Genomic DNA, 13,915 nt, shown 5'->3' with positions numbered 1-13,915 from the left:
CCCAGAGCGCTGTAGCCCAAGCGCGTGCCTCCCTGCGAAGCAGATTTATTACATAAGCTACTTTGCTAGCATCAGTCGCGTACATCACGGGACGCTGTGCGAAGACGAGCGAACACTGCATCAGAAAATCCGCGCACGTCTCCACACAGCCTCCGTACGGTTCTGGGGGGCTTATGTATGCTTCTGGGGACGGAGGAAGGGACCGTTGAACGACCAGTGGAACGTCACTTTCACGCGCAGGGTCCTCGGGAGGGAGAGCCGCAGCGGCGCCCGAAGGGCGCGCCTCCACTTGTGCGGCGAGAGCCTCCACCCTGCGGTTTAGGAGAACGTGCTGCTCGGTCATTAAATCGATCCGAGAGGTGAAAGCGGTGAGGATCCGCTGCAACTCACCGATTACCCCTCCCGAAGCCGCCGACGCGCCTTGGTCTTCCATTGGCCGTTCAACAGCCGGTTGACGCCCCTCGGGGTCCATGACGGTGGCCGAGATATCCTGTTGTGAAAGTGTTGGAACACGGACCCACAACAGGGGGCGCAATGAACGGACAATGGAGAAAGTAAATAACAAGTTTTACTGTCGTGAAAGTGCACAACCAATACAACAATTGACAATTTGGGTTTACACCGAATTCCACTGGTGTCGTGTGGGCAGGCTCGAAGGTAGGAGACGTCTGTCCAAGTCGAGCCGGAACCACCCAGATTTCCCCTGCCACCGAACCCTGGAAATACCGGAACCGCCAAGTCCCGAATTCCCAGGTGGCCACTGCCTCCGCTCGTCGGATCCGGTACTGCTGGCAAGAGAACAAACACACAGGTGTGGATGCGGCTGCACCCAGTACACAGAGAGGGAAGTAGCTGACTCCACCTCACGTCAATACTGCAGAAAGGTGAGTACTTATCTTTTAGTAGTCAGCTGTTCTGCAAAACTCAGAGAGACAATATAATGTAGCAGAGAATCGTTACCTCTAACGTAAGGCGATATCTCGGCACTGAGGTGGAGACGCCGTCCTCCTGATATACCTCTGTGCTGAGTGGAACAGCTGTGTCTGGTGATGGGTGACAGCTGTCACCCAGGCTACTCCCATAAGGCGGCAGCGCCCTCTGGTGCCTGGAGCCCGCACTCCAGGCAGGGCGCCCTCTGGTGGTGGTGGGCCAGCAGTACCTCCTCTTCAGCGGCCCACACAACACTAACAACTAATCAGTTTACTCTGCATTGTTCCAAAGGAAATCTAAAAAAAAGTGATATCACACCTCCTCATGAATAAAGCTGTTAAGAATTTATTTGAAAGGACATGGATATCGCTAGGAGACACTTCTGCACATACCCAGTGGAAGTACTGAGTACATGGTGCGCCAACATTCTTAGGGGCTACCACAGAACCCAGTAACAATATATACTCAACAAAAATATAAATGCAACACTTTTCGTTTTGCTCCCATTTTGTATGAGATGAGCTCAAAGATCTAAAACTTTTTCCACATACACAATATCACCATTTCCCTCAAATATTGTTCACAAACCAGTCTAAATCTGTGATAGTGAGCACTTCTCCTTTGCTGAGATAATCCATCCCACCTCATAGGTGTGCCATACCAAGATGCTGATTAGACACCATGATTAGTGCACAGGTGTGCCTTAGACTGCCCACAATAAAAGGCCACTCTGAAAAGTGCAGTTTTGTTTTATTGGGGGGGATACCAGTCAGTATCTGGTGTGACCACCATTTGCCTCATGCAGTGCAACACATCTCCTTCGCATCATCCGTGAAGAGAACACCTCTCCAACGTGCCAAACGCCAGCGAATGTGAGCATTTGCCCACTCAAGTCGGTTATGACGACGAACTGGAGTCAGGTCGAGACCCCGATGAGGACGACGAGCATGCAGATGAGCTTCCCTGAGACGGTTTCTGACAGTTTGTGCAGAAATTCTTTGGTTATGCAAACCGATTGTTTCAGCAGCTGTCCGAGTGGCTGGTCTCAGACGATCTTGGAGGTGAACATGCTGGATATGGAGGTCCTGGGCTGGTGTGGTTACACGTGGTCTGCGGTTGTGAGGCTGGTTGGATGTACTGCCAAATTCTCTGAAACGCCTTTGGAGACGGCTTATGGTAGAGACATGAACATTCAATACATGAGCAACAGCTCTGGTTGACATTCCTGCTGTCAGCATGCCAATTGCACGCTCCCTCAAATCTTGCGACATCTGTGGCATTGTGCTGTGTGATAAAACTGCACCTTTCAGAGTGGCCTTTTATTGTGGGCAGTCTAAGGCACACCTGTGCACTAATCATGGTGTCTAATCAGCATCTTGGTATGGCACACCTGTGAGGTGGGATGGATTATCTCAGCAAAGGAGAAGTGCTCACTATCACAGATTTAGACTGGTTTGTGAACAAAATTTGAGGGAAATGGTGATATTGTGTATGTGGAAAAAGTTTTAGATCTTTGAGTTCATCTCATACAAAATGGGAGCAAAACCAAAAGTGTTGCGTTTATATTTTTGTTGAGTGTATTAACAATGTAATACATTGTATTGTATTAACAATGTAATATATGTATTGTAGGACTACTACTGATAGTACTACTAACTGTGTTACATCTTGCAATAATTCCATATTCATATCCATGAAGCTCTATTATGTTTGATTTTTACTCTACTACACAGGAAATCTCATGGTATTTCCACTAAGTTTCAAAATGGTGACACGTTCCCCAAAAAGAACAACAGTTTTACATTGTTAGAGATTTATATCAAATCTCTCATAAAGTAGTAGTTCTGCAATTCAGTGTTTCTCAACAACTGGGCCACGGCCTAGTAGTAGGCTGCATGGTACAATCTACTGGGTCACAATTTTTTTCAAGTTGAAGCTAATATTTAGTATTGTACAGTATTAATATTGGAACATTAATGTAATCTATGATGGGAATTAGATCTTTTGAACACCCCATAAAGCTTATAAACAACTGTTAAAATAATACAAGATTTGTTCAAATTTAAACATAAATTTAAGACTCCGTTTGACAACCTAACACGACACATAATGAAAAATGCTAAAGTTCCAAAGGGCAATTACAGTAGTGTTACTGTTTTACCTAAAAATACTTAAGTTCTGTAAAATTACAGTCCTAATTACAATTTGAGTTGTAATCAAAACAAATTGTAATCAAATTGTAAGGAATTGATGTTGCATTCCATTAATACACTTTAGAATAGATTATAAAATAGAAGAGATGAGCCAAAATAACTAAGCGTCTTTTTTAATGGGCCCTGACTTATTACAAGTATGAATAGGTGGGCCTTAACATAGAAAGGTTCGAGAAACCCTGCTGTAATACACCATTAATTTCCACATAGCACCACAGGGTTCTGCTGATTCCACACTCTGAGTGGAGACAGCAGAACCCTGTCTGGTGATTAATCTTTGTAAAATTGTTTGAAAAGAAATATATGAGTTTTTATCATGTACACCTTTCATTTTTCTGAATACAGGATAAAGAGAATAAACTGATAATGCACAGTATGGACTATCACAGATTCCTAAAGGGATGGAACAAAAAAGGTACAAATAAGAAACTGACTCAGTTTGCATTCTAGTCTCATCATATTTGTTGTCACTAAGAAATTGTGATGAATTATTTGTGATGTTCAGCTAGGGAAGGCATGACAGATCCAGAAAATGCATTACCTCCTCCTGAAACTGAGGTGAGTGTGGACAGGCATAGGCAACACAACTCTGTGAACATGTAAAACATTCACATGATCTACAACCCCAATTCCAGTGAAGTTGGGATGTTGTGTGAAATGTAAATAAAAACAGAATACAATGATTTGCAAATCCTCTTCAACCAATATTCAATTGAATACACCACAAAGACAAGATATTTAATGTTCAAACTGCTAAACTTTATAGTTTTTGTGCAAATATTTGCTTATTTTGAAATTGATGCCAGCAACACATTTCAAAAAAGCTGGGACAGTGGTGTGTTTACCACTGTGTTGCATCACCGTTCCTTCTAACAACACTCAATAAGCATTTGGGAACTGAGGACACTAATTGTGAGTGTCATGATTGGGTATAAAAGGAGCATCCCCAAAAGGCTCAGCTGTTCACAAGCAAAGATGGGGCGAGGATCACCACTTTGTGAACAACTGCGTGAAAAACTAGTCCAACAGTTTAAGAACAATGTTTCTCAATGTTCAGTTGCAAGGAATTTAGGGATTCCATCATCTACAGTCCAAAATATAATATATATTCCAAGAATCTGGAGAACTTTCTACACGTAAGCGGCAAGGCCAAAAACCATTGAATGCCCGTGACCTTCAATCCCTCAGGCAGCACTGCATTAAAAACTGACATCACTGTGTAAAGAATCTTACCACGTGGGCTCAGGAACACTTCAGAAAACCATTGTCAGTTAACACAGTTCGTCACTACATCTACAAGTGCAAGTTAAAACTCTACCAAAGCAAAAGCCATACATCAACAACATCCAGAAATGCCACTGCCTTCTCTGGGCCCGAGCTCATTTGAAATGGACAAACGTAAAGTGGAAAAGTGTGCTGTGGTCCAATGAGTCCACATTTCCAATTATTTTTGGAACTCATGGACGTCGTGTCCTCCGGACAAAAGAGGAAAACTACCATCCAGATTGTTACCAGCGCAAAGTTCAAAAGCTAGCATCTGTGATGGTATGGGGGTGTGTTAGTGCCCATGGCATGGGCAACTTACGCATCTGTGATGGCACCATTAATGCTGAAAGGTACATCCAGGTTTTGGAGCAACACGTGCTGCTATCCAAGCAACGTCTTTTTCAGGGACGTCCCTGCTTATTTCAGCAAGACAATGCCAAGCCACTTTCTGCACATGTTACAACAGCATGGCTTCATAGTAAAAGAGTGCGGGTACTAGACTGGCCTGCCTGTAGTCCAGACCTGTCGCCCATTGAAAATGTGTGGCGCATTATGAAGCGCAGAATACGACAACGGAGACCCCGGACTGTTGAACAACTGAAGTCGTACATCAAGCAAGAATGGGAAAGAATTCCACCTACAAAGTTTCAATAATTAGTGTCCTCAGTTCCCAAAGGCTTATTGAGTGTTGTTAGAAGGAAAGGTGATGTAACACAGTGGTAAACATACAACTGTCCCAGCTTTTTTTGAAACGTGTTGCAGGCATCCATTTCAAAATGAGCGAATATTTGCACAAAACCAAAAAAAGCTTACCAGTTTGAACATTTTTTTGTGGTGTATTCAATTGAATATAGGTTGAAGTGGATTTGCAAATCATTGTATTCTGTTTTTATTTACATTTTACACAACGTCCCAACTTCATTGGAATTTGGGTTGTACACAACAAATGAAGGATGACCAGTAGTGTGTCACATGATTCCTATTCAATATATTCATCCATTCTATGGACTTCTAGATAGATACATTAAAAACATATTTTCATTTAGAACCCTAGAGCTGCTGCACTGCTAATAGCAACAATATAATATGTGGATCTATGTGGCCATGACATTTCATCAATTCTATCCAAAAATGAATCACTTCATCCTTGTCTAACATACAAGCCTTCCACCGTGTTTAATCCATAGTCATGCCAAACTGTTTCAGTTAAACAGTTGTGAGGTTGAATTTGACCTTTCAATATTAGCCATGGACAAATGTTATCCAAGTAATAGAAAGTATGAAAGTAAGGTTCCTGGTTGAATACTGCCTGTGCCAATGGTCCATGTAACATGGATTCACATTCAGGAAGGGCATCGGGCACAAAACGTGGCAAATCCATGTGGTATATGAGCAAAAAGGAAAAACCAAAATAGATTACATACTTTATGCACATTTTGATCTCAGTCTGTGACTTTGACTTTTAATCAGTTTTTCCTTCAAGTGAAATCAATTTGACCTGACTTGACCCTCAGTTATTCCGCCAACTGTAGTCTAAATCTGAGCAAAACTCCTGTTCATTCACAAAGGAAGAAAACAATGATTACTGTGCATAAGTGGAAGTCCATTCAGCTGCTCCCTTGTTTTCACTCAGGGTCACAGCAGCAAATCCAAGGTGGATCTGCATGTTGATTTGGCACCACTTTTACACCAGATGCCCTTCCTGACGCAACTCCATATTACATTCAGTATGGGCCGGGGTTGGTTTTGAACTGGGAACCTGCCGCACTGAAAACAATCGCACTTAACCGCTAAAGAACCTGGTGGTTTGAGAGGAGGACAAGATCATTTTTCCCAATTTGCTCCTGGTGAGCACCTTATGTAACAGCATGATGACATTAATGTATGTTTGTATGTAGGTATGTGCGGCAGTACGGTGGATTAGTGGTTAGCACTGCTGCCTCACAGTGAGAAGGTGATGGGGTTGATTTCCACCTGTAGCCTTTCTGTCTGGCGTTTGCATGTTCTCCTCATGTTTTAAGGCTCAGTCACACGGCACTTAACGAAGGGCAATGAAGCCCTAACAAAACAAGAAATCTGGACTTTCGTTGTCATCATTTAACCTTCACTCAGCTTCGTTCCTGCAGCTGGCACTTCGTCAGGCTTTTTAAACTGTCGAAAAACTTGAACAAGGGCAACGAAAACCTCAATTCGTCCATATTTCATTTTGCTGTCGTTCTTGATGGTTTATCATTTGCTTAGTTGTTGTAATGTAAGCCTTTCATTTGACTTCGTTCAACCAGCTGAATGTTTTCACACAGTACAAAAGCCGGTTTTTGAGCGCTTTTGTGGAGGAGCTGCAGCTCTGTCCCAGCGCCAACTCCTGGAACACAGAGATGCAGACACACACTGCTCCAGCAGTGGAAGATCATTAGCGTTGGTTTCATTTTATTCCTTTCGTCCCTTTTGAGCTGTTGATTTGCAGGCTATTCTGTGATAAAGCTTGTTCGTCCACCTTTTCTCAACGAATTGTGATATATATATATATATTTATTTTTTTTTTTTTTTACTTTTTTCCCTTTGTTCAAGTATTGTCGTATGCCATGTGACTGGGCCATAAGTGAGTTCCCTCTGAGTGCTCTGGCTTCCAAAGACATGCAGGTTAGGTGTATTGGAAACTTTAAATTGTCCATAGGTGTGCCTGCGGGGGAGGGGAAGAGAGAGAGAGAGAGAGAGAGAGAGAGAGAGAGAGATTGGGTGAATGTGAGGGATCATTGTCAAGCAGTATGACCATCAGATCTAAATCAGATATAAAAGTAAGGCAAAATGTAGTCGATTTAGCTTTTTCCTTACTTTTGCACAATTTTCAAATATATCTGTTTGACTATGGCCTTGCTTACACTGCCAGTTCACATTTATTGCTAATCTGATTCAAATCAGAGCTCACTGATTGACTGTTCACATTACAAATAGCAAGTGACAATATCAGATCTGTGTGTCTGCACTGACATGTGCTGCGTTCAGAAACCTCTGAAGCTCTAAAAGATCCTATATAAAAAAAGCCCTACTTCCAGATAAAGTGTGTTTATGATATTATCTAATATGGATCAACTATTTGTCACAATAGAGCTAGACTAACGTTATCTTTTGGACTAGATGAAATTGTCAGATGTTTTTGCTGATGTGTGGTGATGGTAACTTAACCATGTGTACAGTGGCTTGCAAAAGTATTCAGCCCCTTGGCATTTCATGCATTTTAATATGTTTACGGCATTTCAAATACAAAAAGTAAATCAGGCTTCTCAATATAAAAATTTCTAAAATTATCTTCCTTAGACTCAAACTGAAAGTAAGTCTAAACAACTAAATTATGTAAAAATATAAAAGCCAAGATGGTGGGTTCCATAAGTAATCGGGCCCTTTGGTATAATACCTGTAAATAATCAGTTTAATTGCCAGTTTTCTTCAGACAAGTCAGGTGATGGATACATGAACATTTCCAAGTCACTGACTATGTCTTGACCATTATTTACATCAGTTATGTAGAAATACGAACAGTACGGCACTCTATGGTAAATCTGTGTGGAGTAGACATTTCTCAAAAACTGAGTGACTGTGCAAGAAGGAGAAGAGTGAGGAAAGCCACCAAGACACCCAGAAGAAGTTACAGGCTTCTGTGGCTGCAATTGGAGAAATTGTGCATAGTGCATACTGTGCACAATTTCTGCATACTGTGGGGCCAAAAAGTATTTAGTCAGGCCCTGATTGTGCAAGTTCTCCTACTTAGAAAGATGAGAGAGGTCTATAATTTTTATCACAGGTACACTTCACCTATGAGACACAAAATGAGAAAAAAAATCCAGGAAATCACATTGTAGGATTTTTAAAGAATTTATTTGTAAATCATGGTGGAAAAGTATTTGGTCACTCACAAACAAGCAAGATTTCTGGCTCTCACAGACCTGTAACTTCTTTAAGAAGCTCTTCTGTCCTCCACCTGTTTCCTGTATTAATGGCACCTGTTTGAGCTCTTTATCTGTATAAAAGACACCTGTCCACAGCCTCAACCAGTCAGACTCCAAACTCAACCATGGCCAAGACTAAAGAGCTGTTGAAGGACACCAGGAAGAAAATTGTAGATGTGCACCAGGCTGGGAAGAGTGAATCTACAATAGTCAAGCAGGTTGGTGTGAATAAATCAAGTGTGGGAGCAATTGTAAGAAAATGGAAGACATACAAGACCATTGATAATCTCCCTCGATCTGGGGCTCCACGCAATTTGTCATCCCATGGGGTCAAAATGATCATGAGAACGGTGAGCAAAAATCCCAGAGCTACATGGAGGGACTTGATGAATGACCTGCAGAGAGCTGGGACCAAAGTAACAAAGGCTACACACTACGCAGAGAGGGACTCAAATCCTGCAGTGCCAGGCGTGTCCCCCTGCTTAAGCCAGTACATGACCAGGCCTGTCTGAAGTTTGCCAGAGAGCATATGGATGATCCAGAAGAGGATTGGGAGAATATCATGTGGTCAGATGAAACCAAAATAGAACTTTTTAGTAAAAACTCAACTCATTGCCCAGCGACAGCCCTCAAACATCACTGCTGTAGAGGAGCTCTGCATGGAGGAATGGGCCAAAATACCAGCTACAGTGTGTGCAAACCTGGTGAAGACTTACAGGAAATGTTTGACCTCTGTCATTGCCAACAAAGATTATGTTACAAAGTATTGAGTTGAACTTTTGTTATTGACCAAATACTTATTTTCCACAATTTACAAATAAATTCTTTAAAAATCCTACAATGTGATTTTCTGAATTTTCTTTTCTCATTTTGCCTCTCATACTTGAAGTGCACCTATGTTGAAAATTACAGACCTCTCTCATCTTTCTAAGTAGGAGAACTTGCACAATCAGGGGCTGACTTAATACTTTTTGGCCCCACTGTATTTTGCATTTTGTATCCCCAGTGTACAACTTCATGATGAAGTGGTATAGAGGAGGGTTGTATTAAAAAGAAGACCTGAAAGTTCAGGTACAATTTGCCAGAAGGTACTTCTGAGATGCAAGCCAAGATTTGAAGTTTTGGTTAAAGAAAATCCTCCTCGGTACCACTTCATCATGAAGCTGTATAACTGGGGATACAAAATGCAAAACATACACTGTGCACAATTTCTACAATCACAGCAACAGAAACCTGTAACTTCTTCTGGGTTGTCTGGGTGTCTTGGTGGCTTTCCTCACTCTTCCTCCACCCTTCTTACACAGTCATTCAGTTTTGAGAACTGATTTACCATAGAGTGCCATACTGGTTGTATTTCTTCATAACTGACGTAAATAAAGTTCAAGACATATTCAGTGACTTGGAAATGTTCATGTATCCATCCCCTGACTTGTCTGAAGAAAACTGACAAATTGATTATTTACAGGTATTATACCAAAGGGGTTGATTACTTATGCAACCCATCATCTTGACTTTTATATTTTTAATTAATGTATATCAAGTTGTAGAAATTTGCTTTCAGTTTGAGTGTAAGGCAGATAATTTTAGAAATTTTTATACTGAGAAGCCTGATTTACTTTTTGTATTTGAAATGCCATAAACAAATTAAAATGCGGGAAATACCAAGGGGCTGAATACTTTCACAAGCCATTGTACATAGAACATGAATATATTAAATATACTCCATTTCCTCACAAATTTCCAAGCTAAAATTCCAACCCAACTGAGCATTCAAGGCATTTTCCCCCAAAACAGAGGTTAGAATCTCCAAATGTTTTTGACTGCATTTTGAACACAGCAAGTCTTATCCTATCAGTTGCTATGGTAACAGACTGCCTCTGCTCCTCTATCCTGCACACTATAGCCTGATAAATGGATGTATTCTGGTATGTACTTTCTAATTTCTTTTGCACTGGTGAATCCCCCCAGATAGCTAACAGCCACTTTATTTCCTTGTCCAGCCATGGTTTATTATTCTCTTCCGTTTTCCGTTGTTTTTGACTTTTTCCACTTATTCCAAATTCACAGGTAAGGTGCCTCGCATCAACTTCCATCCCTCCAGAATGACATTGAGGACACTGAAATCCTATTTGAGGGACTGAGGCATTCAGGTTGAAACCGATTTGCAAAAGTGCGATTTGATTCACATTTCAAACAACCTCCGTATGTGGTTTGAATCCGCTTTGGAAAAATCATACCTTGTGTATTTTTTGCAGCCCAGACTGCCAAAACAAAAAACAAACAAACAAACAAAAAAATCAAGCTAGATACAATCTGGATATGCAAAAAACCTGATTGTGAGTGGTACTGTGAACAAGGCCTAACTGAATATTTAAGTTTTCATGCTTACAGTTTGTCTAATTTTACTTGTTACATTCACACACAGGAATCCTTTGATAATGAAAATCAGACAGAAGTTTTGGAACATGATGGAAAAAAAATGATTTCTTCATTGATAACTTAACAGAGTGGCTGTTCAGAAGATAAAAAAAAAACAAACAAAAAAAAACACGGCATCAGAAGTTCATCAGGAGGGCAGCAAACAGAGGAACATCAACACCAGATGAACACTTAAAAAAATCCTAATATTTATGAACCAGACTGTTTTCATCTGTTTTACCTGTTTCACAACCCAACTGAGTCTGATCATTAATAAATTCAATATCCCTACAGCTTTCCATGTGTATCATTTTTACAGTTACATCAAATGATAAAATTTCCCATAATATACTGCATAATTATTAAAGATTATACATTGCTGTATTGTATAACATGTATATGTCGTGGACATGAACGAGCGAAGCTCTTCAGCATCAGACCATGTCATTTAGGTCTAGAGATGGGTCTTGATAAGATTTTATCGATATTGATGCCATTATCGATTCCGCTTATCGATACCTCTTGTGAATTTTCTGTGTACTAAAAGTAGGCTTTACAGGTTTTCTATGTCAACATTTTATTGAGTCTTAAAGTAGATAAATAAGAAATTGATCACTGGATCCTTGATCTCTGGACATAAATAGAAATAAAATCTGTAGTTTTTGTCAAATACATTTTCTTTCAGACATTAATGGCATGAATGTCACTCCATACCTCTGAGCTGAGCTCTTGCAGCTGGCTACGCTGCACGTCAGCATCAATGTAATTCATAAAGAATGCAAGATGTCTCATTTTGGGAGGAAAAAACCCCAAAACGTTTTAGTCAATTGTAGTTTATTGTTTGTATTACAACGTTTGGAAAGAGGTGTCATTTTGATTTAGAAAGACACTTTGGGACCAAACCAGAGTTTTGAGATCTTCTAACGAGTGTGTACTAGAGGTTCCGAGGTCCAGATACTGTCACTGGGGAGACCGGGCTTTCTCTGTGGCTGCACCCAGACTGTAGAACAAGCACCCCCCTTGAGAGGGGTTAAGAAGCAGACTTGCCACTTCTGGAAAACATCAAAGCAGAGAACCAACGAAGCAGTGAACCTGCTGCTTCGTTGGTTCAAGCTTCAACTCAGAGCCATTGTAGAAGCGGTTGATTACAGACCCGCTGCAGGGTCTGCAATCAGCATAAAGAAATGATCATTTTCCCGATAAACACCCTCAAAAACAACGGCCGCTCTGAAGTACCAATAAGGGAATCGTTAATTAAATAAGCTATTGATGTCGGTGGATCGAATCATTTCGTGCCATTTCCGGTTTGCGCTTTGTCTACCGTCAGTTTGTGGCTTTTTATGACAATTTTGTCCACTTTGTGGCTTTTTCTCCACTGGGGCTGAATATCTGCCATTTCTGGTTTGTGCCTTCATCTACCATAGAGCGAGCTTTGCGTCATTGTGCGAAGCTCGTTCGTACTATTTTGTTAGATATTTTTGATGTTCATTATTCCAGCTTTTAAATTTATATTCATCATATTGAAATGTTTGTTATCCTCTAACTGTATGTAAAATAATTTAAATTTCGCATCCCCCTCCCCTTTTTAATCAAACCAGAGGATGGATGGTTCACCATTGCGCTTGTAGATTTATTTGCAAATTAAAAAAAAAAAAACTATGACGATGTTCATGAAAGTGATTAGTGTGCCATTTTAAAACTCAGGTTATTTGCGAAGATATAGCATATGCATAGACCACATGGACACGTGCACACGTAGACAGACAGAGGCGAGCATTTCTCAGATGTACTCTGCCTTCAGCAATGCAGGTAATAAAAATGTCATTTCACTTGGATGTCGTCACAGCAGATCAGATATGGATCTGCATGTTGACTTTGCACAGGTTTGATGCCAGATGCCATCCACATTACCTGGAGAATGAGCAGAACTTTCCAATCTGACAAAAGGAGCACAACCCTCTTGGCCACCACATTACCCGATGCAGGTAATTCAAATATGGAAATAAAAGTATGCAGCTCTGGCTAACCATGAGCTGCTGCAACATAGACAAACCAGCTGTAAAAAATAAATGAAAACAAAACACAGAAGCAGGAAAAAGAGCTGTGTGTGAGTACAACCCCAATTCCAATGAAGTTGGGACATTGTGTAAAATGTAAATAAAAACAGAATACAATGATTTGCAAATCCTCTTCAACCTATATTCAACTGAATACACCACAAAGACAAGATATTTAATGTTCAAACTGATAAACTTTGTTTTTGTGCAAATACTTGCTCATTTTGAAATGGATGTCTGCAGCACATTTCAAAAAAGCTGGGACAGTGGTATGTTTACCACAGTGTTACATCACCTTTCCTTCTAACAACACTCAATAAGTGTTTGGGAACTGAGGACACTAATTGTTGAAGCTTTGTAGGTGGAATTCTTTCCCATTCTTGCTTGATGTACAACTTCAGTTGTTCAACAGTCCGGGGTCTCCGTTGTCGTATTTTGCGCTTCATAATGCACCACATATTTTCAATGGGTGACAGGTCTGGACTACAGGCAGGCCAGTCTCATACCCGCGCTCTTTTACTACGAAGCCACGTTGTTGTAACACGTGCAGAATGTGGCTTGGCATTGTCTTGCTGAAATAAGCAGGGACGTCCCTGAAAAAAGACGTTGCTTGGATGGCAGCATGTGTTTCTCCAAAACCTGGATGTACCTTTCAGCATTGATGGTGCCATCACAGATGTGCCATGCCATGGGCACTAACACACCCCCATACCATCACAGATGCTGGCTTTTGAACTTTGCGCTGGTAACAATCTGGATGGTCTTTTACCTCTTTTGTCCAGAGGACACGACATCCCTGATTTCCAAAAACAATTTGAAATGTGGACTCATCAGACCACAGCACACTTTGCGTCTGTCCATTTCAAATGAGCTCAGGTCCAGAGAAGGCGACTGCGTTTCTGGATGTTGTTGATACATGGCTTTTGCTTTCCATGGTAGAGTTTTAACTTGCATTTGTAGATGTAGCGATGAACTGTGTTAACTGACAATGGTTTTCTGAAGTGTTCCTAAGCCCACGCGGTAAGATCCTTTACACAATGTGTGTGTGTTATCATTTCCGCTGCTCCCGTCTCAGGACGGGGTCGCC

General features: G+C 41.0%; 1 protein-coding gene across 1 annotated transcript in view; it reads left to right on the top strand.

The window, feature by feature from the left end:
• LOC117508331 (lebercilin-like protein) overlaps positions 1–13,915 on the top strand; it is a 58,095-nt gene that overhangs the window by 38,465 nt on the left and 5,715 nt on the right. The window contains exons 4-5 of the mRNA XM_034168067.1: positions 3,489–3,558; positions 3,649–3,701. Coding sequence (XP_034023958.1) covers positions 3,489–3,558; positions 3,649–3,701 — 123 coding nt within the window. The remainder of the gene's footprint in view (positions 1–3,488; positions 3,559–3,648; positions 3,702–13,915) is intronic.

The sequence above is a fragment of the Thalassophryne amazonica genome, chromosome 4 (assembly GCF_902500255.1).
Source record: "Thalassophryne amazonica chromosome 4, fThaAma1.1, whole genome shotgun sequence".
Classification (NCBI taxonomy): Eukaryota; Metazoa; Chordata; class Actinopteri; order Batrachoidiformes; family Batrachoididae; genus Thalassophryne; species Thalassophryne amazonica.
The sequence above is the reverse complement of the archived record's forward strand: the minus strand, read 5'-3'. Positions and strand labels throughout refer to the sequence as shown.